The sequence below is a fragment of the Somniosus microcephalus genome, chromosome 6 (assembly GCF_052327205.1).
Source record: "Somniosus microcephalus isolate GS21.2 chromosome 6, FLI_Smic_1.0, whole genome shotgun sequence".
Classification (NCBI taxonomy): Eukaryota; Metazoa; Chordata; class Chondrichthyes; order Squaliformes; family Somniosidae; genus Somniosus; species Somniosus microcephalus.
This window is the reverse complement of record NC_140992.1, coordinates 58,772,643-58,795,201: the sequence shown is the minus strand read 5'-3', so window position 1 is coordinate 58,795,201 and position 22,559 is coordinate 58,772,643. Positions and strand designations below refer to the sequence as shown.

The 22,559-nt window shown below is 38.8% G+C and overlaps 1 protein-coding gene across 4 annotated transcripts in view; it reads left to right on the top strand.

Annotated features, from left to right (window-relative positions):
• Nucleotides 1-6,495: 6,495 nt before the first annotated feature.
• The window catches only part of ephb3b (eph receptor B3b), a 99,419-nt gene continuing 83,355 nt past the window's right edge, over nucleotides 6,496-22,559 (top strand). For all 4 annotated transcript variants that reach the window (XM_085990256.1, XM_085990252.1, XM_085990254.1 and 1 more), the window contains exon 1: nucleotides 6,496-6,657. In XM_085990256.1, coding sequence (XP_085846382.1) covers nucleotides 6,603-6,657 — 55 coding nt within the window. In that variant the 5' untranslated portion in view covers nucleotides 6,496-6,602. The remainder of the gene's footprint in view (nucleotides 6,658-22,559) is intronic.

The following is a 22,559-nucleotide window of genomic DNA, read 5'->3' as shown; positions in this document are numbered from 1 at the left end:
ATCTAACTCTTAATCGGCCTTTAACTGGTTTTGGGATTGCCTTGAAACTAGTTTAAAAATGCAAAACGTTTGTCAATCTCTTTAATTGGTTTTGGACTGTGGTTTGTTGTATCCTGTAGGGCTATGTTCTTTCCTTTGTGTTGCTGGGGACATGTACTGTTTTATTCATGTACCTTGGCTCTGTGAATTCTTGGCGGGAACAGGTTTCATTGTCTTTATGTAAAAGGCTGAGGTGGCCTAGGACATTCTCAGACTGTCCAATATCCAAACTCGGGGGCCCACCCCACCTCCCCTGTGTCACAGCCTTTTGCAAGCCTGAACATGTCTTTTAAACCAGCCAAATCTTCCTGGGATTTTTATTTTAAATCCCTTTGGCCCAATATTCCTTAAAACAGTCCAAAAACTCTTCCTTCCTTACACTTTGGGAAAATGTGTCATTTAACTCTTTGAATTCTCCTGTTAGGCCCAACCATACATTTTATCTTTTACAGATTTCTTCTGTAATGTTCCAAAGTCATTTAAAATAAGGTTATTCTTCTGTTCTGGGGTTTTTGCAGAAATTTTCGAAACTTACACAGATAAATGTTAAATGTTTTGAAAGCATGGATAGGATCATTGGCACTCTCAAAACATTGGAAACACCCCTGGGTGTGATTTCTTTTTGGGGGGTGTACTTTTTAAACTCAGTTTGAGACCACACTGAAGTTATACACCACGCAGTGTCAGGCCCAAAGGGTGCATGATGGCTACCTCCAGGCGGCCTCCTACCGCACCAGCCCACAGTCAGCTGACTTGAATTGAATTGTCATTTTTGCATGGCTGCGAAACAGGGACCACGTTGGAACGCCGCTAAAACGACAGAAATGCATTACTGCACTCGTGTTCAATCTCATTAATGTAGAATAATCCTGTTGTTTTCGGTCTCTTGCAATAACATAACTTTGGAATTTTTTTAACAACGCTTTTCTGATAGTGTGCTTCGATGCTGTAATATGGCTATTCATCAACCCGTAGGTGGCGCAAGAGGCTTAGCATTGAACTGGTGTTTCCTTCCGCCCCCTTCTCATGAACTGGACTTCAGGACACAGACACGAAATAAATAAAACGGTTGGCAACACGTTGACAACATGCTCCGGATGTAACCTGCCCCTGTGTTCCAGATTCCTTTATACTGTAGTCCCTACCCTATCGCCTGTGTACGAGTTACTAACGATGACTCACCTATCACCTATTACCAACTAGGATTAGCATGCAGATTGCTGTACACACACAAGTGAGAGGATTTTGCGTTCATCGCACATAGCTAACTAGCTGTGAATAAACTGTTGGAACAATAGTCCAGTACACATAAGTCTTCCCCCCCCCCCCCCAAGTGTCATTAGAAATACACCTAAAGATGTGCTTTGCTAAAAGGTTCGCACTGTGTTGTACCACATTTTTCACAACCATTTGTTTTCTCCTACATACAACACATATGTCGACGCCTATAACAAAGAATTACTATTCAGTATTTTAGAAGCAATTTCACTTCGTCTCAGCAACCTGTTTACAGAGAATCCAGGTGTTCAGTACAGTGATCAGAAGTAACTAGAAACTGAAAGAAGCCGTGTTGTTAGATCTCTGTGCTTGGTTTATTATTCCTCCTTAATCACTGCTCAACTTAGGAGAAATATTGACCTTCAACTGTATCATTAAACTATTGACTGGGGCAAGAAAGAGAACACAAACTAAAACTGGGTTATTTTCATTTAATTCAGACGCCGAACAAACATGACCTTTCAACTTTGGTTACCTTCTACCTTTATTCGTTGCAATGTTTAGTATCTTTAGTTTAAAATTCCTTGGCAGAAACCTTATAAAGTGCCTGAACCGCGTATCGAGAAATTAACCGAGAACAGAGTTGCTTTGATGTCAAACCTTTAGCTGAAAACCGCATATTTTAAATTTCCCTGGAGCCATTTAATCGATAGTTGGTCCCTGTAATCTTATTGCACATCATCCGATCAGAGAACTCATGGCTACCGAATTATTCTGATCGAAAGTTGAGCAACGATCGTGACTATGAAGATGAACTTTATTTCCCCCAGACCTCCAGACCTTAATTGCTGTAGGACACAGAAGTGGTTGAAGTGAAAATCAGATTGGCAGTAAGACATTTCCCAGAGCCAGCGTCGCCACAGCTCGCTTAACTTAAAGTGGATTGTACATTTAACCCCTTCAATTCATTTTTCCATTAGAGAGATTAGACAATTCTAAGGGTTTAAAGGTTGCTGCTCAAAGCTCGTTTTCCTCAGCTTCCGTGAAAAACGTTTCCCCTACCCGAAGAAAATGACCTGATTTAATTTACCCGTCTCTGCAACATCTCAGACCGCTCAATTCATTAACTTTCAGTTCATCTCTACCTGACATTGACTTTCAGCTGGGCAAGATGACGGCTTGATAACAAATGGCGCGTTTACTTGCTGGATATGGTTTAAAGTACACGGGCCTGTTTTATACAGAAAGAATACATTTGTCTTTACTGAATATCAGAATGTGAATACAGCTAACACGCCTCACAGATGTTATTCGTATATACACTTACACACAAACAAACATGCCATTCATATGTATGGAGGAATGCTGAAGTCGCCTATTTTGGTGTTTATATATTGTCCTTTGTTATAATTAGTTTTGTTATGCTTTATTTTCCTGCTATGTAAATGACACGTTATGCATGAGTTGTTACTGCCTGTAAACTGTTGAATGAATGCCGGGGTGTGGGTGCGTTGTCGGGTAGCGACTTGTTCTGGAGCGACAGATGCGCCAGCAGAGAGGGGAAGGGCGGGGGGGGGGGGGAGAGAGAGAGAGAGAGAGAGTGGAGAAAAAGTAAACCAAAGGAGGAAGAAACGTCACTAGAGTTACCCTCTCAGTCTGTAGTATTAACACTATCAGCGAATGTTCAGCGTTATCTTTCCTTTATAAAGACTGCAACACTACTGATATAAATTAACAGGGAACTGGAATGGGGAAACTATTACACACCCATATTATACATTCACAAGCCTCTGTATAACCAGTAAAATTGACATGCACACGGTATTTAAGCACTCTGTCTTATCTTTAAAGCGTGTATGCTACTATATATTTTAATAGTAAAGTGTCAAATTATCAGTTGTTACATTCGACGCATTACATTTATGCCTTTAAAATGGTTGAAATCCGGCTAGAGACTATGTAGGCGGATTGCCTTGTTTGGTGGAAGAATACAGCTTTCAGGTGACTCATGTGGTTCCAAATGATGAGTCGCTTCCAGGTTGTGGCTCACCTGTCTGATTCATTCCCAGAATCATGTTAGAAACCGCGGTGACATCAGATCATCGGAAGTAGAGAATTTTTTTAACAATTCATCTCTGTTACATAGAACAGCATCTCTTATTGGAAATAAATGTGGAAATATAAGTGTATACGTATAATATTGCATATTGCAAATAATAGCGCAGCTTATATGCACATGATCACGAATATAACAATTATAAAACAATGCCACCCATTGATAATAATTGTAACATAATCTAAAATAATAATCTAGTATTGGGTGTTCCTGTAAAAAACTATATGAATATATCTTCTAGAAATGTATAACTTACAGTACTGATAATAACAGGGCCATATTTTGTACCTGTGTGTGGATAATGTCATACTTTTCCCTAAGAGAAAATTAATGCTAGGGTGTATTAGTTTTCACGACCCTTCCAGTTATTTATATATAATTTCTTTTTGTGCTTTTCAGTGGGCCTTTGCTTCGATTTTTACCCCTCCTTGTAAGGCAATCCTTTTTAGGTGAGGGAAATATATCCGCGCAGTCTGCTTTGAGTTTTTTTTTTGCTTTCAAGTCTTCTGCTGGATGAATATATGAAGTCTGTTTTTAACAGCAAAACACTATTTCCATTTTCTGTTTTAATTAGTTAAAGGAACAATCATCTCCATGAGAGTATACGGTGACATTTCAACAGTTCAAATTAAAGCATAAAAAAGAAATGCCATGATACAGTCAAGCTACGAGCTACTCTAGTGAACATTCCCCTCGGTGTCGATTCTAATGCAAAAGGAGATGTGAGTCAGCGGATGAGCAAGAGATGCAAGGAACACTACTCTGAGCCTCCCTCCCATTCTCAAATGTGTGAAAAGAAACAGGCAAGAAGAAAATGCCTGTTAGGGCCTATTAGGATTTTGCTAAAGGCCAATGAAGAGAACGTCATGCAGCATTGCATTGGCCTGTGTGGGGGAATTAAAAAGAGAAGTGAGTTTTTAACTCGAATTTAGAATTGCGTCAGCTTTGAATTATACGAATTTAGAATAACATCACGGCGATGCAGTTGAAGTCAGAGATTGTTTATTCTTTTGATATATGTTTCTATGCAATGATACATTAGAAAAACCAAAAGCAGCTAACGTATCGAGATGTCTTCATCATTCAAGGTCATTACATTTAAATTAAACATTAGATGCATGATTTATAAAATCAACCTTGTTACATGAAATGGCATCCGTGATACATTAAAGTGGGAGAAAAACAATATTGATATGATGTAGTGTGGAGCATATATAGCATGGAACGTTTAGGCGGATTAGGTTGGGATGAGAAAAACATGCGTTTAAGTAAACTTACTAGTGTATAATAAGGATGGATGCGACCATGCTTGTGATAGCACTGCACTTAATAAATTGAAAACAAATTGAAAGTTGCTGTAAGTTGTTTGTTCAGCCGACTGCACTTAAGTATGTGCCCATTAAACATGTACTTTTAAAACCCAAATCTGCCTCTTTATTATTTCTATAAATTCCCATTTGTTAATTAAATGTTTTAATAAAATGGTTTTTTTTCTACTGAAGTATCATTTTGCTGCCAAGCTCTGACATTTGTTTTACATTCTGATAGTTTTCTACCTGCCAAACGTCAGCCAGACTCAGTATCATCCTCCAGGATTCATGTTCTACACTGTCCCCATTGTTAACATGAAGCAATACGGGTCTGAGTCCTTTATTTGCTCAGGCGAATTTACTGTTTGGAATGTTTACAAATAAATGTCCTTGTAATTTTTGTGAATATTTACTGAATTCAGCAAGGCGCGTAATGTGCTTAGTGTTGAACGGCAGTATTGTTCCATGCGCAAATAGTTTGCAGACAGTTTACAGGGAAATTGGTACATCAGGAAATATCGAAACTGTCCAAATTATGACCAGATACCAGTAAAGCTTGCATTCCTCAGTGCAGCACACACACAACCAACACCGGTTGAATTAGCCGAACTCTCAGAAGTCGATAAGGAGATCAAGACAAGTATCGTGGAATTCTTACTACAGGCGGGAACTTAAGGGCGAATCGACATGTTCTCAATTTTTGCAGAGCCATTATGTACAAGTAAATCACAGTCCACCGCGGGACCCTGAATGTTTCATCAGTTATCCCAATTAAGTCAAGTTTTTAACTGTTTCGGAAGTGCGAAAGGACCATTATTATAGGTGTAATAATGTGAGCTGCAGGCTTTCTATTGTTCCTGCTAATGAATTAGGATTTTACCAAATAGTTCTCAGGAGTATCACACTCAATCACTGTTTCGATTCTTGATCGTTACATTCTACAAAAAAACTTTTTAACGTATTTTCTGTAAAAAGAGGAAACATGAGCTGTGAACAGTCAAAATAAAGCCAATTATAAACAATGTTCTGTGTCCCTCAATGAAAGACGCAAAATATTGTGGCAAGGATAATGCATTGAACAGTTTAAAAAAGTTAATTTTCAGTTCTTGCGCTATTTTCTGTTGTGCGGTTTTCATCTATTAAAGACTATAATTAAATCGAGTCAAAGACCGACAAGTCTGTTTTACACCTGAACAGATGTGCGTTCCTTGTTAAAACAGCACTTTTTGTATTTTACAGTAATCACAACCTTCAGGTGCGAGGTCTGATTATTGTCAACGATATATATATTTCAGAAAAATACCGGTTCTTTTTTAAAATCGCGGGCTATGTAATTTTTATATGAGTAAAACGGTGTAACACTTTAGAGAAGCAGCGGCTGGGCTTTGAAGATTCGAAACTTGGTGAGATACCAATATGACAAGTAGACTGATGAGATCGATAAACAAATTACCTGTATCCCTGTGTAATGACCTATTTGTCAATACGGTTTATACACTGCGCTGTAGTCAAGAAATCAGCAATATCTGTGTGACCGTCAGTGATTTGAATAATAAAATCAATAAATCCGGGTGAAACCCCGCAGGTTTCTCTTTTGCTAAGGAGCTGGTGTCCATTTGTCCGGTTCTCCTTCAGTTTGCGGTGCCGCTTGGGTGCCGAGGGTGGTGGCGGCCGGTAGGAGGCGCTCAGTCCACACTGTCCGGGCCTGGGAGCGGCCTCCCAGGCGCAGCGATGAATTCCCTGAGCCTGTGGGCGGACCGGCCTCTCTGACTGACAGCCCGAGTGGCTTTCCCAGCAAGCCGCACTCATTCACTGGTGATTCCTGACGAAGTGCCAGAGCGGTCGAGAGAGCGAGCAGTGTGAGCTCAGCACTGGAATAAGACGAGTCTAGGAGAGGGGAAGTGGCCAACGTTAACATTATGGATATCTCGGTGCTTTTGTACTTCTGCTTCCCGCTAACGATGGCTGTTGAAGGTAGGGCAGCCTGTCTCTTTCAGAGGTCCCATTGCTCTTAACAATTGATGAAAGGCAGCAATTGCCATTGGATTCATACAGGGGCACGGAGAAGGCAACAGGATCGCGGCAGCTACATGCAAGTCTCTGAGTCCACCTGATAGGAAAACAGAGCGATCCAGATATTTTCCCTTATGTTTTACGAGTAATTCCGTCTATTCAAACCAAGCCACCCTGTCACGGACGTATAGTTTATACGGAAACAGTTGCTACATAAACTTGTGTCTTGGAGTTCATTACTTCGCATTTGCTGGTTTCTGGTATCTTTAGGAACGATGCATGTAGGTAACGTTTAGGTAGTTGTACAGTATGTATGTTATACTCGGAAGAAATAGTCAGGTTGAAATTTCAAGTATAAAGAACATTTTTTTGGCAAGAGTGCTGCCGATCGGGGTGCAGCCGAGAATGACTGGAATATACATTCTGAGGATTGCAGCTTGTGCTTTTGCGAGGCTGAGAAAATCTTGTGCACGAAGTTTGCGATCGGCTCTGACGATCGGCCAAACCTGCCTGTACCTGGCAGTTAAAACCCACCTCCTGGAGTTTCTCTTCCATGTCGAGGCCACTAGTCAGTTTGCAGTAACAGAGGCCACCGCATTTACACGAGAACGCTGAGCTGCCCCCTACACTGCACCATTGTTCAGTCGGTGCAAATTTAAACAAGATAAGATCGTGATAAACAGGGAACCCGGATTCTTTGGAAAGACGATGTAGTTCGGAAGTGCAGGGGGTTTTTTTCATTGCCGAGTTTAGAAGCCACGGCAAACAAAGTAACAAACAACTTCTTGCGACGGAAGATAAGGGAAAAAAGTTTGGTGAGGTTTTATATGGGGATTAGCTGCAAGCATCAGCGGCCCCATCCCCTTCAGATTTACTGAGACGGTTTAGAAATCCGAGTCATTTTGAATCCAAGTGTTCAGGGTTTGAGAGTATTTTAACTCATTGTGAATCGGCCACCTATGAATGCCAATCAAAGTTTGGTATCCGTAGAAATGAGTATTCATTAATGACAGGTCTCGTCTCAGTTGGCCTTGTTTTGGAGAAACAAGGTTGACTGGAATTTGTATCGACTGGAAGTAGGTGGCTGCCAGACGTATGTAGGAGCTGCAGTTGCCTCTTACAGCCGAGATACAAGGGCAACTTTGGGGACATTATAGGCAGTTACAGTTACTGCAACTTGCGTGCAGTGTGAGGCGAGTTTACATTTCGTCTGCGTACGCCGAAAAACTGGTCAGAATGTCTTTTAACTATTTGTTGCCCCCAAATCAATTTTGACTTGGCGTCCATGATGCTTTCGATAACCCTTCAATTGGTCTCAAGCTTTCAACTCGACAGTATGTAAAAGTTATTCAGTTAGCCTGTAAACATGGAACTTCACAGGGAGATTTACTCAATAATGGGATTTTACAGTTACAGAGTAACGTCAGCGGTTCTAGATTTCCACAGAGTGCCATTGATGAGAGCTACAGCATAGATTGTAATTCTCTTCTAAACATCCAACACATTAACCGGCTATATTTAGTAGCTGACTGTGACAGCTAGAAATCGTGGGATATAATATCATATCTTCATCTACGTCAACGAGCAGTATGTCAATTCTTGTAAATTCTCACTGTTTTAAACGGTTCTGTTCTGTATCTTATATTCAGTTAAACCGTCAGAATAATCACAGCGCGCTGGGCCGTCGGTTAACAGGGTACAATTAAAATTCTCCCCACGAACAGGATCACAGCAGTTAGAGCAACGTTTTCTGCGCTAAATTCGCCCCTGCCGCCTTTCGAACATGTTCCGAATACAAGAGCCCAAAGAACTGCATTTGCCAGAGCGATCGAGCTGCGACCAGACACAGGCTATTTGTTCCGAAGCGACGGTAACAAGGCGAGGTTGTCTCACTTTCAGAAAATTGCTTTACTTCAAATCATAGCTCAGACTAAATATTCCCATTATAAGCCCTGCGCCAAATTCAGCATCATGTCGGTTATGTATCGCTCTGGCAAACCGATGGGGCGTTTATTTTCATTGTTTGATCTTCTCTAAAACTTCATAAAACAACACCCGGCTTTCCCGGGCGAAATCGTGTAATTAGACAGCTTCAATGTTACATTGCCAGGAGATTCACAGAACGTATGTACAGTTTGAGTGTTTAACCCCAACATATCATTTTCATATTTGTTCAAACTGAGTCAACCGTAAAAAAACCTGCATTGTCAACTTTTGCATTGGGACCTAACTTGTATAAATTATGTCCCACATGCGTATTTGGGGAAATATATTTAAAAAAAAGGTTGCCCGGTGAATTCTCCAAATCTAATATATGCCCATTTAATAAAATTGTTAGAATTCACATTTATGAGCTATTCTGACCCCATCATAACCGTGAATTAAAGAATTTGATATACATGTTAAAAATATGTATTATGCAAAATGAAACCATATTTAATCATTGAAGCACTTTTGATCAGTTATATTGCATCCAGTAGTAAAACCAGAAAATATACCATTCAGGACGTTTCAGAATTTTATTTTGTAAAACTGAAAACTTCAATGTCCTTGTTTTTACTGCAGCTGACTGAAAGACGTCCATTTTTGTGAGGAATCCTAAAATGGGATTAATCTTTTTTACACAAATGTAATAGTGTTTTGTTTAAATTTATATTAATTATGCTTTTATTTTGATTCTGGAATTATAAATTCCTGTGCAGCGCGCCATAATGAAATTGATAAATGCACAAAATATATATAAAGCATCAGTTTCACATTAGTACCATCCATTTCCATTCCCTGCACAGATAAAGCACTGGACTTTGGCAATATAACTATTAGCGATATTACTGAAATTCCACGTACTGATTTTCCTTATATTTGCGAATCAATACTGTGAGCAATAATGGCCGGTACACATCAGCAGGCGTTAAGTGCTTAATGAGCGTTTTGTTAACGGGAGCCGGACTGGCATGTTGCACGGTATGGGTCACTCGCTATAAAGAGACGGAGGTTACACGTTGAGCTGCGGCCCTGGCCTGAGCTGTGCAGTGTCGGGACTGTAGCCCTGCGCCCCGTGTCCCGACAGCACGATTAGCTGATGGCGCGCCCCCGCAGAATTCCCTCATCCAAGGCAGACATGGAAGGAGGCCGAACGGTGTGAATTTCAGTATGCTCCTGGGATCCTTTTGTCTGAAGTGAATTTCGCACATTACTGTTGGCTTTTACCCCCCTTCCCTTCCCTCTACATTTCCATAAAGGAAGCCGATCTAAAGAATGAAGGATGGTTAAAAAAAAACCTGCTCATGTGGCAGCCCGGTGTAGATTCTGCATTCAGAGTTGCATGCCTTCTTGTTCTGGCGTTTTCAGCACAAGGGCTGGCGGATTCAGTTCCTTTCAGTGGATTTTTTTAAAAAGGAAGCAAATCCCCCAGATACCATGACAGCACATTAAGTAAACAACTGCAAGAAGAATTGGTGTTTCACTGTTTTCCTTTTTGAGGAGTGTTTTTTGCCTCATTATAACCAATGGGTTGTGGTTCGGTTTACAACTCTCGGGAGTACTATGCAAGGCAAAGCTTCCAGTTACTTATAAACAGCTCATCTCTAATCCAGACATTTGATAATATTTTTATTATGGGGCGCCACAAAGTAAATGGTTCCTTGCTTGCAACTCGATACATTTCGTGTAACTAAAAAAAACCTCGAAGAACTCGATCTATTCCTCCCTGTCTGTATCTCTCTGTGTGAGGTGTGTATAATGTCTGCACTGTAGATTGCCACACAAGTGAATGGAACAAACATTTCAGGGTTGGTGATTAGACTGGTGGTATGTATGTGTGGACAGATAATGAAAACCCAGGCCGCTGTAAAGGAAGACTTACCACAGATAAAAACAAAAGGAAATTGTGCACTTTTAGGTTGCTTCTTCAAACTAACAACACCCACAAAATCGATTGCACCTGTACCTGGTTTCAATAACGTTCAGGCTGTAGTCAGGACAGTAATCTGGAGACAATGTTAATGAATGAATAATAACAGAAATACATTAGGATGGAAGGATCACATACATCTGTGGTTCCTTGATTTAAGTCTGCCTTGGATGTCATGTTCCCTTTGCTATTGAGCAAGGTTAACTTTGAGTATTAACGTGAGGCTGAGTGTTGGGAACCAGTTCTGCAGCATCTACAAGGGTGTCCTTGCACAGAAACTGTCCTTTTGCACTAGAATGATGAATTGCAGAATTAATGCACTGAGAGCTTGCAGTTTTTAATCCTGAGGCATGAACTGTCATCAAGAGGGCAGGAAGAGGTCGTGAACTTGCTGATGGAAAAGCAGAAATAGCATTGGCGCAATACCGAAAGAGCCTTATTGGGAAAACGACAGGCAAATTGGATTACATTTGAAATGTATGATGAGTCCTGGCAGTGCAGGACACTGCTGCAAAAGGTCACATTAATTTCCTCCACAATTTGGTTTAAAATCTTGAGGACCTCTTGCTCGTGCTTTGTTAATTATTTGTGTCTTCTCAGTTTTAGTGCCATGTTTTCTTAACCAGTTTCTGCCATTCTGATCCCTTGCTTTTAAATGTGTAATAATTCGTGTCAATTTATTGCATCATTACATGGGGTTTGTAGGCCATACATTCTTGATTAAAACAACCATTTGGTTGAGTAAGGTACTACATGCAGAAATAGTGTACATTTTAGTAAGTTATTTTAGGAGATGTAAATACTAACAGCCGAAAGAACTGTAGTGAGCGGGACCGAGTATCATACTTTAGGTGAGAGGGGGAGCTGTAGGTTAAGCAGCTGTAGGCTAACCAACAGCACAAACATTAACTAAAACCTTAGGTAGCTTTGAATAGTAACATAACATTTTTTTTAAATGACTATGTAAACTTTGACCCTCAAATATAAGCAAAATGCAAATACTGTACTGCCTTTAAAATATAGCAAAAAGTACTGAAATGTGTTGGGTGTTCCCTTGGTTCCATAAAATACTAGGGTTGATATCTTTTCCTCTAGCTGGTTCAAAGACTGCCTTGTTCTAAACTGAATTGGATTCAGACTGCAGTGAATATTAAAGAAACATTTACACTACATGAATCAAAGACCAGAGATCATGACTTACAATCTGATTGGAAGGAAAGCGCCATGATAATGAAAGAAATTCTAATTTGAGCCCTCACATGCCACCTTTGATGAGCTGTGAGAAAAATACGTATCAAGCTTGTTCCTAATCCTGATGCCTGGCATATTTGTTTCTCAAATAAATTGTGTGGCAATAAGCATATCTTTTGTTGCTCACTTTATATGGCAAGTCAATAGATCTAAATGATAAGAACTGCATTAGGTAAAAAGAAACAATTTTCAATGTGATTGACTTTTTTTCAAATTGCCTTTGTTCAAATTGATGTTTAATACAATTGGAGATGGGCTTTTTTATTAATATGGAGCACTAGAACATAGTGGGTCATAAATGTATAAATGCCAGAATGGAATATGTAGCTTAATATCTTACAGATAGATGAGAAAGAGTGTGAGAAAACCCTAATTTCCCAAGGCTGGCTGTGAAATCTATTTTTTTGATTAGTCAAAGGGATCACGTTTAAACATCAACTATACACATGCACAACCAACGCCTTGATAGCACTTCACACAGCCCACTCTGCAGGCAAGCCTGTGAAAAAAGTCAATGACTCCCTCTGTCAAGGGCCTTCCGAGACAACAATGAGCATGAGTGTGCTTCACTGAGGAAGGGGAGACACTCCAAGCACTAATGGAGCTTTTGATTCCTCCCTTTGCAGGGCAGCAATTAGTGATTGGTGGTGTGTGCAGCTGGCCAGATGTTTTACAGTCAATGTCTGCTGCTTTTTGATAAACAATTTTAGGCAGTGAGAGTTTGAAGTTAATGCAGGAAGAATGAACACAACATTGTGATAGTTTGATTTAAAATAGAAAGGATTCGGAAGAGAATTAATGAAAGAGAAGGGACAAATACAATGGGATCTGAAAAGAGGGAGTGCTGATCTGGAATACAGCATCTGATGGGTGGTACAATGGGTACTAAAATAAGCTAGTATCAAGAACAGTTTTCAGTAACTACATGAAAAATTATGAAAAAATCAAAGAGAAAATGAAATAATAAGAAGCAGGCTAGGAGGGAAAACAAGAGAGGTGTCTGGTCAATGCAAACAAAAATATCAGTATAAACCGATAGTTTTATTCAACAAACCAATTTATTTTTAATTGCACAAAATACTTTTATGTTGGTTATGAAAGTGAGGATGGAAGGTAAATTTGCAAAATTATAACACACTAAACGTACTTATCAAGTGGGTTCAATTTGTCGTGTCCAGCAGCCCAGCACGGGATTATTACAATTTAATTTTGTGCATTGCATCCTCTCTCTCTAGATGGGAATAAAGGTTTTTGTTTGTTAGAATCCCATTATTATATCATGTATCCTTTCTCCTTTGTCTGTACCTGCCCCTACTCTGGGAAATTGTATAGCGCTGCCGTGCTGGCAGTTTGTTGAGACTTGTGACTGACAGTGCAGACAGTCAGATCCAGTAAAATCTTGCTAACATTCACTGGCTTCCAACCTCAAACATTACTAAGATAAATGGAAAAGATTAAAGAATGAATGCTGTGAGTCTAAAACCCCCAATAATTCCCAATTAGCACAAATTACTTCATTTGAAAACAAATCACTCAATACCATCACAGAACGGTTTAGCTTCGAATCAAAGAGTCATTTTTTTAATACTTAATTTATTACCCCTACAGTTAGTACTGAGAGCAAGTTTGTGTTGTGAAGCATCACTTCTTTGTAATGAATTGCATGAGCTAGGGTTTGTGTATGTGTGTACATATTCTGTGTGTATGTGTATATGTGTATATGTATGTGTGTACGTATGTATGTGTGTGTATATGTATACACGTGTGTGTGTGTGTGTGTGAAGGGAGTTCATTGAAGTTGGAGACAAATATGGCTCAACTCAAAACTACAGATGAGAAAATGGAGTTTGGTACTCGTACTAAATATGTTTGGTTCTCTGTGCTGTCAGATGATGTGTGGATTGGCTGGGCACTAGAACAGTCATACAGTCTGTATTTGTGTGTGTGGGGCAGGGGGGTGGGGGTGGTGGTGTGCTGTGCTGGGACATTAGGTGTCACTCTGGGGCTGCTTCACTCTAAGCATCCCCCAGAGCCTCAATATACATGTATTGTAATCTTTCTTGTCTATGTGTGTGTGTTTGGTTTTTGTATAGGATCTATACTGTGGGCAATTTTATCTGGGAGAGGATGCTCAATAGCAAACCATTGATTACAGAATCTGGTCTAGGATAGAAGGGAACAAATAATTCATAAGTATTTCATGTACAAGTGAGTTCTGTAAGTCTCTAAGTTCTGTAAGTTCTGAATAGAATAACTTATATATTCAATGAATTATCATCCAGCATTCTGTTTATATCACATGTATGGTATCAAATATGAAACTAGAAGAAAATGTTATTTCTATTAAATATTTGATTTTAATCTTGGCTATGTAAATGTGGCAGCACCTCAATACTTACCACATCTTTATGCAAAATAACTTTAATCTCCAGAAGGTTTTAGTCACCATCTTGAAAGTGGCGTTAGCAGAAGTTAAAATGCTAAATTTAGGGCAAAAACAGTCCCAGTTTCCACAGTTATTAAATAATTTAAAGCTACTGTTTTCAGAGTATCAACTGAGGTAGAACACTAAGAATACCTTTAAATAAAGCATTAAAAAAGTTTGTGCTGCTATATATAGTCTACTCCACTGTGAACATGCTGCAGCAGACAAAATGGCAGCATAGCAACGGAGGTTTCAAAGCGACCTGTCCCAGAAACTGCACCTGTTCAAAAAGCCTGTTTTAATTTTAGTAACCAGTGCTCCATGATTCTTAAGTTCAGAATTCTGGCATTTTTTTGAGTATTCACAAAAAATAGTAGTCTAACTAGTCAAGGAATATTCCGGAATCAAGGCTACAATGGCATTATCCTTGTTGTCTGGAAAATTTAAAAAAGAGTTATAACAGGTGATTTGAATAATAATAACTCATAATGTTTTCGTTTATAGGGCCCTTATCCCTTAAAATAATCTGTGGTTGGTTTTTAAGTCTTGTCCAAAATGTTAATGTTTCCAAGGTATAGAAGTATAACATTTTGTTGCTTGACCTGAGCTTCTAACCTTTATTCCTCCCCAGCCCCCATAAAGTAGCTAGCATTGGGGATCCTGGTCGCTGATGCTACATGCTGAAAAATATGCTTCTGCAAAAGTAAATATTCAAATCTTAATGTAGTATTACTCAGTGACTCATAATGATCAAAACGCTACTGCATAAAGGCTGCATGAGAGATCTCCCATTTCAGTACCTGCAAAGGTGTAAATTTTTCTTGATGGTAAGAGAGGGTCATAGTTTATGTATTTTACAGTGCTGATGTACATGCTGCAAGAAGAGAAAAAAAGCTTAACATCAAGCTGATTCTGAAGGGGTCTGCCCCTCCTTGTGCCACCCACTGAGTCTACATCTATAAATATGAGGCCTGTGTGCAGCCTTCCCATCGCAGCATAGACTCTATATCTAACTGTACTTCTGTTTTTGTTTAATCAAATCTTTTAAGATTTTTTCTAAAAGGAAAATGGTAAATGAGAAAATAAATCTAATCACAGAAATCCCAAATGCACATACAGGTAATGTAGTTTTATAATAATTAATTAAGTGAGTTAAAACAAGGTATTTGGTTGGAATTAGAACATGGTTACAACATTTTTGTATTTTCTCTTTACGTTCGGAAGAAAAAACAATATTATCCAATATAATCTTTGTGTGGAATTGAGAATGCACCATTGCAAACGAACATTGATGGTGTATTCTAAATAGGATGTCAGAAGAAGTCTTATTGAAACATTAGAGACACTTTTTATGTGCCTGATGGTCATTTATTGTGGAGAGGCTGCTCGCCATTTTGTGAGGTGAATACCCATTTTATGTCAACTACAACTTGCCCGACACTCATTAGACTAGTTGATTACCACTTAATTTCAGGTCATTTCCCTATTCAGTAAAAAATTTAAACTAGGGTGTGGTAAATTCAGTTTAATATTAGTAAAAGGTATATCATTGGCTATGGAATTTAAAAAGAAAATTTCAATTAGGCTAATACTTTTAACTGAAAACTTTTAGTACTTTGGCAGCTAAAATGGTTATCTATGATACATTTATTGTAGTGCATTGTATATGATACCTTTATTGTGGTGCTTTATGTATGGTACATTTATTGTGGTTAATTTATTGTGGTGGGTTATGTATGGTATATTTATTGTGGCGGGTTATGCATGGTACATTTATTGTGGTGCGTCATGTATGGTACATTTACTGTGGTGGGTTATGCATGGTACATTTATTGTGTGTTATGTATGGTTCATTTATTGTGGAGTTGTGCAGAGGAATCTAGTATTTTCAGTTCATTGGAAAGAATTTGGACAAGTGCAGGAATACTGTGCTGTGAAAAATCTGCTGCAATATCATCATGTTGCCCATTGGAACACTATCGCAACAGATGCTATATTTTCTTCAACGCAAGAATTTTGCAATGCCATTTTCACATTACTAACTATGCTTTACATTTTTTGTGCAGTTTGTGCATTCAGTGATAGAATTTCACCAACACTGATGATAGTGTGCTGGCTAAATTGCCTTGCAAGACAGTTTACTAAATAGCAAACCCCCTTTAAGGAACAGATACCATCTGGGCTTTACTGAGAAGTTAAACATCAATGTGTTGAGAGGTTTTGTACTTTGCTGAGATCATGAAACAACCCATGAGGTAAAACCAATTGTAACAGTTGTAGTAGACGCCTGTTAAACCACAGGACTATAATTTTTTTATGGATGAGACAGAAGATAAGAACAGTCAATAAAGATAATAGAAGAAAATTACAAAACTCTTGTAAAATGTCTAGGTAACAGCAAACACAGCTGGCCTCTGGCCCCGGGCTAAAAAAATGTAAAATAGTCTAAGCAACTGTACATAGATGAAACAAAAATACATTCAGCACTCATTGCAAATGTAACTCTTACTACTTTTAGTAAAAGATTCAGCTATTGTTTTTACATACCATAGTGAAGATTTAACAGTTGCTGCATAACCTGGGTACATAAAAGTAAGCCATGCAAAGTGGAAGGTAAGATGTGTGCATTAATAAAACAGTACAAAGCGTGAGAAAAGGTTTCACAGAGTGTGATTTTTTTGCCTGGGGCTGCCTCTGTGATCAGGAACTGGTTAGTGATTGTGCATTTCAGAAAGCCAATGCCAAACTTAGACAGTAGTTTCTTTGTTACTCCACCACACCATCACCCATACCTAACCAAATTAAGTCGATTCATCCCTTTCTGACGAAGGAGCAGCGCTCCGAAAGCTTGTGATTTCAAATAAAGCTGTTGGACTATAACCTGGTGTTGTGTGACTTCTTACATTTGTCCACCCCAGTCCAACTCCGGCATCTCCACACCATCTTTAATTTCTGACTAAGTTCTAGGGTGTATATTCAAACACTGCAGTCATTTTTACGATCTTGCAGAATATGTATATGTCAGTTTCACTGGTTTAGTGTAAATCCACTTCAACCTGTTTATTTTAAATGCAAACATTTTGACTTGTTGACAAGAATAAGAAGCACTTAGTTGAATGTTGTATTGTAATAATTTTGTGTCAGCAGGAGCCAGAAAGAGGCTCCTGATACTTAGTTTTTTAACTACATCCCAACTTAATTGATATTACAGTACAGCTGGGTAAGTAGTTTCAGAAAAGGACTTCTTTGGACTTACGTTCGACTTTAGATGTTAATTAGTCCATGGTTAAATCACAGTTGTGTCATTTAGCAAGAATTCCCATTGTACCATTGGCAATCGTATTGTAATGTCTGTGAAAAAAATCCAGACAGACCTCACCATTGTAATAAATCTACAGTAGATTTACTTCATTGCGATATGAATAAATTGGGGAGGAAGAAAGCGTTGGTTTGTAAGTTTCCCATTGTCTGTTTAATTATTCACACTTATGCAATGACAATAGGAGAACAGTTTGGCCCTATGTGCACTGACTGCAGTGCTTAAGATTTATGAATGACTGACTTATAGGGTGTGTGACTGTGACAGGATGTAGCCTAGGAAATAGGACCTCATTAGGAAAATGCAAAGTTGTTATTCAGGTTATTGGTCAATCATGGATAGAAGAGATATCTATTTGTGCATTTTATGGGAGAAATAACTGGCTACTGCTCAACCAAATGAAGATTTTATATATTATATATATATATATATGTATATAATTTTGTTACATTTTAAAGTTACTGGAGGTTAAGACATTACCCAAAGTTTGCTCATCCCTTTGAATTCAACAGTCTTCTATTGATAAAGAAACATATCAAGGCAAGCAAGGTGACTGGAATACTTTTTCCATTTTTAGCATTTGATGTCAGCATCAAGCACTCCAAGATCAGGTATATAGCATAGAATAGATGCATAGCAAAGCCTCCTGAGTGCTTGTTGCAAGAATGTACGTTAACACCAATCTCAAACGCGCACTTCCTTTTGCACCAGTGTGAATTTTTTATTTTCAACGCCAGCCACCCCTTGGGCCTTTCTGAGTGAGACAGTGAATGAATTGTGAACTTGGTTAAGATTGTCCAGATTTCTTTCATTTTAGACCTTAATTGCCATCAGACAGAGACTTACATCATCGATTCGAGCTGGATTCAGATCTTGGCCCCAGGGATAAGTCCAGTGTTCTGATGTATTGGACCATCCAGTCCCTAAAAATACTGTAGTATTTAAAATTTATGGTACTGAAGACATTAATATTTTAAACCAAGTGAAACTAGTTTGAATAAATTAGTGCCAGATAATTAAACTTCTTGTGTGCGCAAACAGAGCCAATTTGTTTTGAATTCAGATATGCTCCCGCATATGCTGCAGCTTAACAAAGCCATGTTCCAACATGATGGTTTCATATATGCATTATTGTTATGGTATGGGCTATGGTAAATAACTGTTTACATTAATGAAAAGCATATCTTAGTGAAGGAAATTTTTTAATACATTTTATCAAATACTCAGTTTTTATTCAATCTCATAGAAATACCCAACAGGGATCTAGAAGTCTATTGCTACTTTTAGCATGCTAAGACCTACTGCATGGCTTGACTATACTGTGATTTTCATTCTTCTCAGATGAATTACTGCCTGCTGAGATGTTGCTCAAGTTCTCCTGAACTCTGCGGCATTTTCTTTCATTTGAGTCAAGGCTCACTGCAGATTGGTAGGCGAGAGACAAGCAGGGCAGCCTGTAGCTCATTAGCTGGTGAAATTACCATTTTCACAGTTTTTTTTCCCCTTGGCATAATTGTTCCTTCAGAATAGTTTTGTATAACTGACTGCACTCTGCATGCAGCAACTGAAGCAAGGGGCTGCTGTGTTGTAAAAAAAAAATCTGTCTTGTGCAATTAACTATCAACTTTCTTTAGGAGGTGGATGATGCCATCATTGTTAACCCCTGTCAGATGCTTTTGTTCCAGGCCAGTGGATGCCTGAGTCCATTCTCAGAAGTCAATGCGCAATTTTTTTCCCTGGCCCATAGTTCTCTTTTGCCTTCATAGAAGTTCATGCCTTATTGTATTCTGTTACGATACAAGCAAAACGTTAGAGTAGCAGAGGCCACACACAGAATCATTGCCTACATTCTATCCATGCCCACCCTCGATACTTTTAAACTGAACAGTTTTATGTTGCTTTTGGAATACTTTAAAATACTATGGAACCAATGCTGAAGTGTGAATCTGAGGGCACGGTCATCAGTTCAACTGAATTTGCTACTGGTTTCAATTATTTTAACAAACCTATAGTTATGGAGAACACTTAAAGTGATTAAACTAACTGACTTAATGGTTTCAAATAAAAGAAAATCAACATTCTAAAGTACTGACTGCGCAGTCTTTGGGAAATAAAGACCACAATGTATTTGCAGAACTTGTAGTCATGGATAGAAGTAAGTAAATCAGTAAATTTGTAATACTATGGATACTACATAATATGAGGTTTTCTAAATATGCCAGTTAACTGTACATCTGATCTGAATCCTGCTGTTTGATATATGGATTGGCCTGGCCCATATTCAGTTTTTTTCAAGCTAATTTACAAAGTGTGGTTTGTTCCAAACTAGTGGGGAAAAGTGTAGCTATAGAGTATTCCTTTACTGGTACTCAAGTGGCAGTGCTGCACAATGTGGGAGGCAAAGATGACTACCTTGCAAACAAGTCATGGCCACTCACTCATCTGGTTTAAAGTTTTAGTAGCAGAGATTACGTTCAGTAAGTGTGCATTATGCTACTGTGCTGCCATATCTGTTGCTTGCCAGGGATTGAAGATTGAAGGGTGGAGATAATGACAAAAGTATATGAACCAGGAGTAACTAAAATTGATCTCCACTGAACACATTTAAATGATTTGAAAACAATTTTTTTTTCTCTTCAATTTTTTTGCCAATTTTCTCCACATGGTAGAAGAGACTAGATAATTTAGACTGGAGATCAAACTTGGTACCTTCCTGGTCTGTTTGACTCAATACCACATCAAGCAGTGCAGTGAACCATTGAGACATTAGGGGAGTTAAAAGCAAATGATTTTGACTTTTTTGGCTTAAAGAGCCTACACATAATGATTAAAATCGCTAAACTGTAGTTATGTGTTGTCCAGATTCTGCCTGAAGTATCTTGTATCAGAATATTGCTTTACTTCCAGTAATTAATAATACATCTAGTATATATATATATATACACACACACATACATATATATATATATAAACATACACACAATAATACTTTAAACATGTAATACACTCAAGTTAAAAGTGTCCTGCAAGACATTTTGACATATAAATAGAAAAGAACATTGCCAAAACCACTATTTCGTAAACAATTTTCCAAACAGCTGACTAACTAAACATGCATTTAGTGTAGTGTTACAGTAACCTATTTTTTAAATTAAAAATCATATTTATAGAATTGTTGAAAGAGGATCCTGATTATGGAAAATGCAAATAGGAAGCATCTCATTGAAACCTTTAGTTTCAAAATAATAAGACCAAAATTAAATCACATCACTCCTTCAAGGTGTCTCTATGTAGAGAAAGGCTCAAAATGGGCCAGCTCTGGCACATTGGTGCTTAAAGCAACAATAAAGACGTTACACAATATGGGGCTGAACATTCGCGGCACTTCATAACCGCTGGCTAACTCTAGCTAGAATGCGGCAGGATGACTGCAAATTAGATTGAAATCAGGCGTATGCTCTGGAGTTTCTATCTGGCCTCATGGGGAAAGAGTCTCTTCCTGGCCTAAATGAGGCAGTTGATACATGAGAGGGTAAGTATGACCAGTGGCAGAATGGCATATCAGCCCATCAGATGGCAGTAGTGAGCTCCACCTTGGGATTCAGGCCAGATGATGGCCTGGACCTCACTTCCCACACAAAGAAAAAGGACAATTCTTAATTATATAAATGCGTCCTCTTACACTGTGGGAACCTCAAAATTCTTTCTGGGGAGAACCCAGCACCCCCTAGAATCAGCAAGTTATACTGGAAATTGTGGCCTCTGGTCCAGGTAGGCACCCTAGATGTGCCCATGGTGACTTGGGAACTTGCCATTCACATGCAAATGAAGGGATCACCTCCTAATTGTGCTAACTTTGGTAGGGTCAGTGGTGGAGGTTCAGAGGAGCACATCCTAGCACTTTCACCAGGATGCACGCCCTCGACCCATGAAAGTTTGGGCCCAATATTTTTATCTGGATAGAAGTAGGAGCTACAGAAGCAAACTCCATCCTATCCCCCTTCTGTCAAAAAGGTCCTTTTTATCTCCATGCATTACAAAGACTAGTTTTAAGACTGTTATTTTGACAAGAGCAATAAGCTTGAAATTAATAATTGGCATTATTAGCAGATAAGTGCATGACATGCCTCTGTGTGTTACTTTAATGTAAGCGTTCACCTGCAGGCATTAATCTACTAAATTTTAAATGAGTCAATGCCTCTGTTAAAATCACAGATTGAGGAATGTCTTACGGGCGTGTGAAGTGTGGCCCATTAATATTGGCAACTGTCATTTCCAGGACTAAAGCGTTTAAAACATGATGGGATAAATATGTGCGCCAATTCTCAAAATATACCCTCAGCAGGTGACAGTCTGCCAGGCATACTGCAGTTGAAAATTTACCCCTGTGTATTCAGATCAGCTTGTTGCCACAGCTGGTTGGATACAGATAGACAGAGAGGTTGGATACAAGTTCAATTTCCAACATGGTGAATTTCCAGTCTCTCTGGACCATCTGGATAAGATGAGGCCCAACCCACCACCACCACAACAACCCCCCCCCACCCCGCAAAGAAAGAGACAGAAAATTGAAAGTGAGACACTATCAGTAAAAAGCAAATACTGGAAATCTGAAACTAAAAAAAAACTGGTAACACAATAGGATAGTCAGTATCTGCAAAGAAAACACAAAATTGATGCTTCTGGTTCATACCCATCAGAGTTTTGATGAAGGGTAAGACCAAAATGTCAACTGTTCTTTCCACAGATGCTGATTGACCTTGCTGTGAGTTTCCATCTATCCCTCTGCCAGATGGAAATTGATACCTTTGCCTCGTTAATCTATAAGTATGGTTCAGATAGAGAAGCACAGTTTGTTTTATTCGTTATGCCTGGTAAATATATTATTCAGTTTTGTCCATTCAATTTCTGTATATTTTGTACTTAACTTTAGTGATATAACCCCAGCTTCAAGT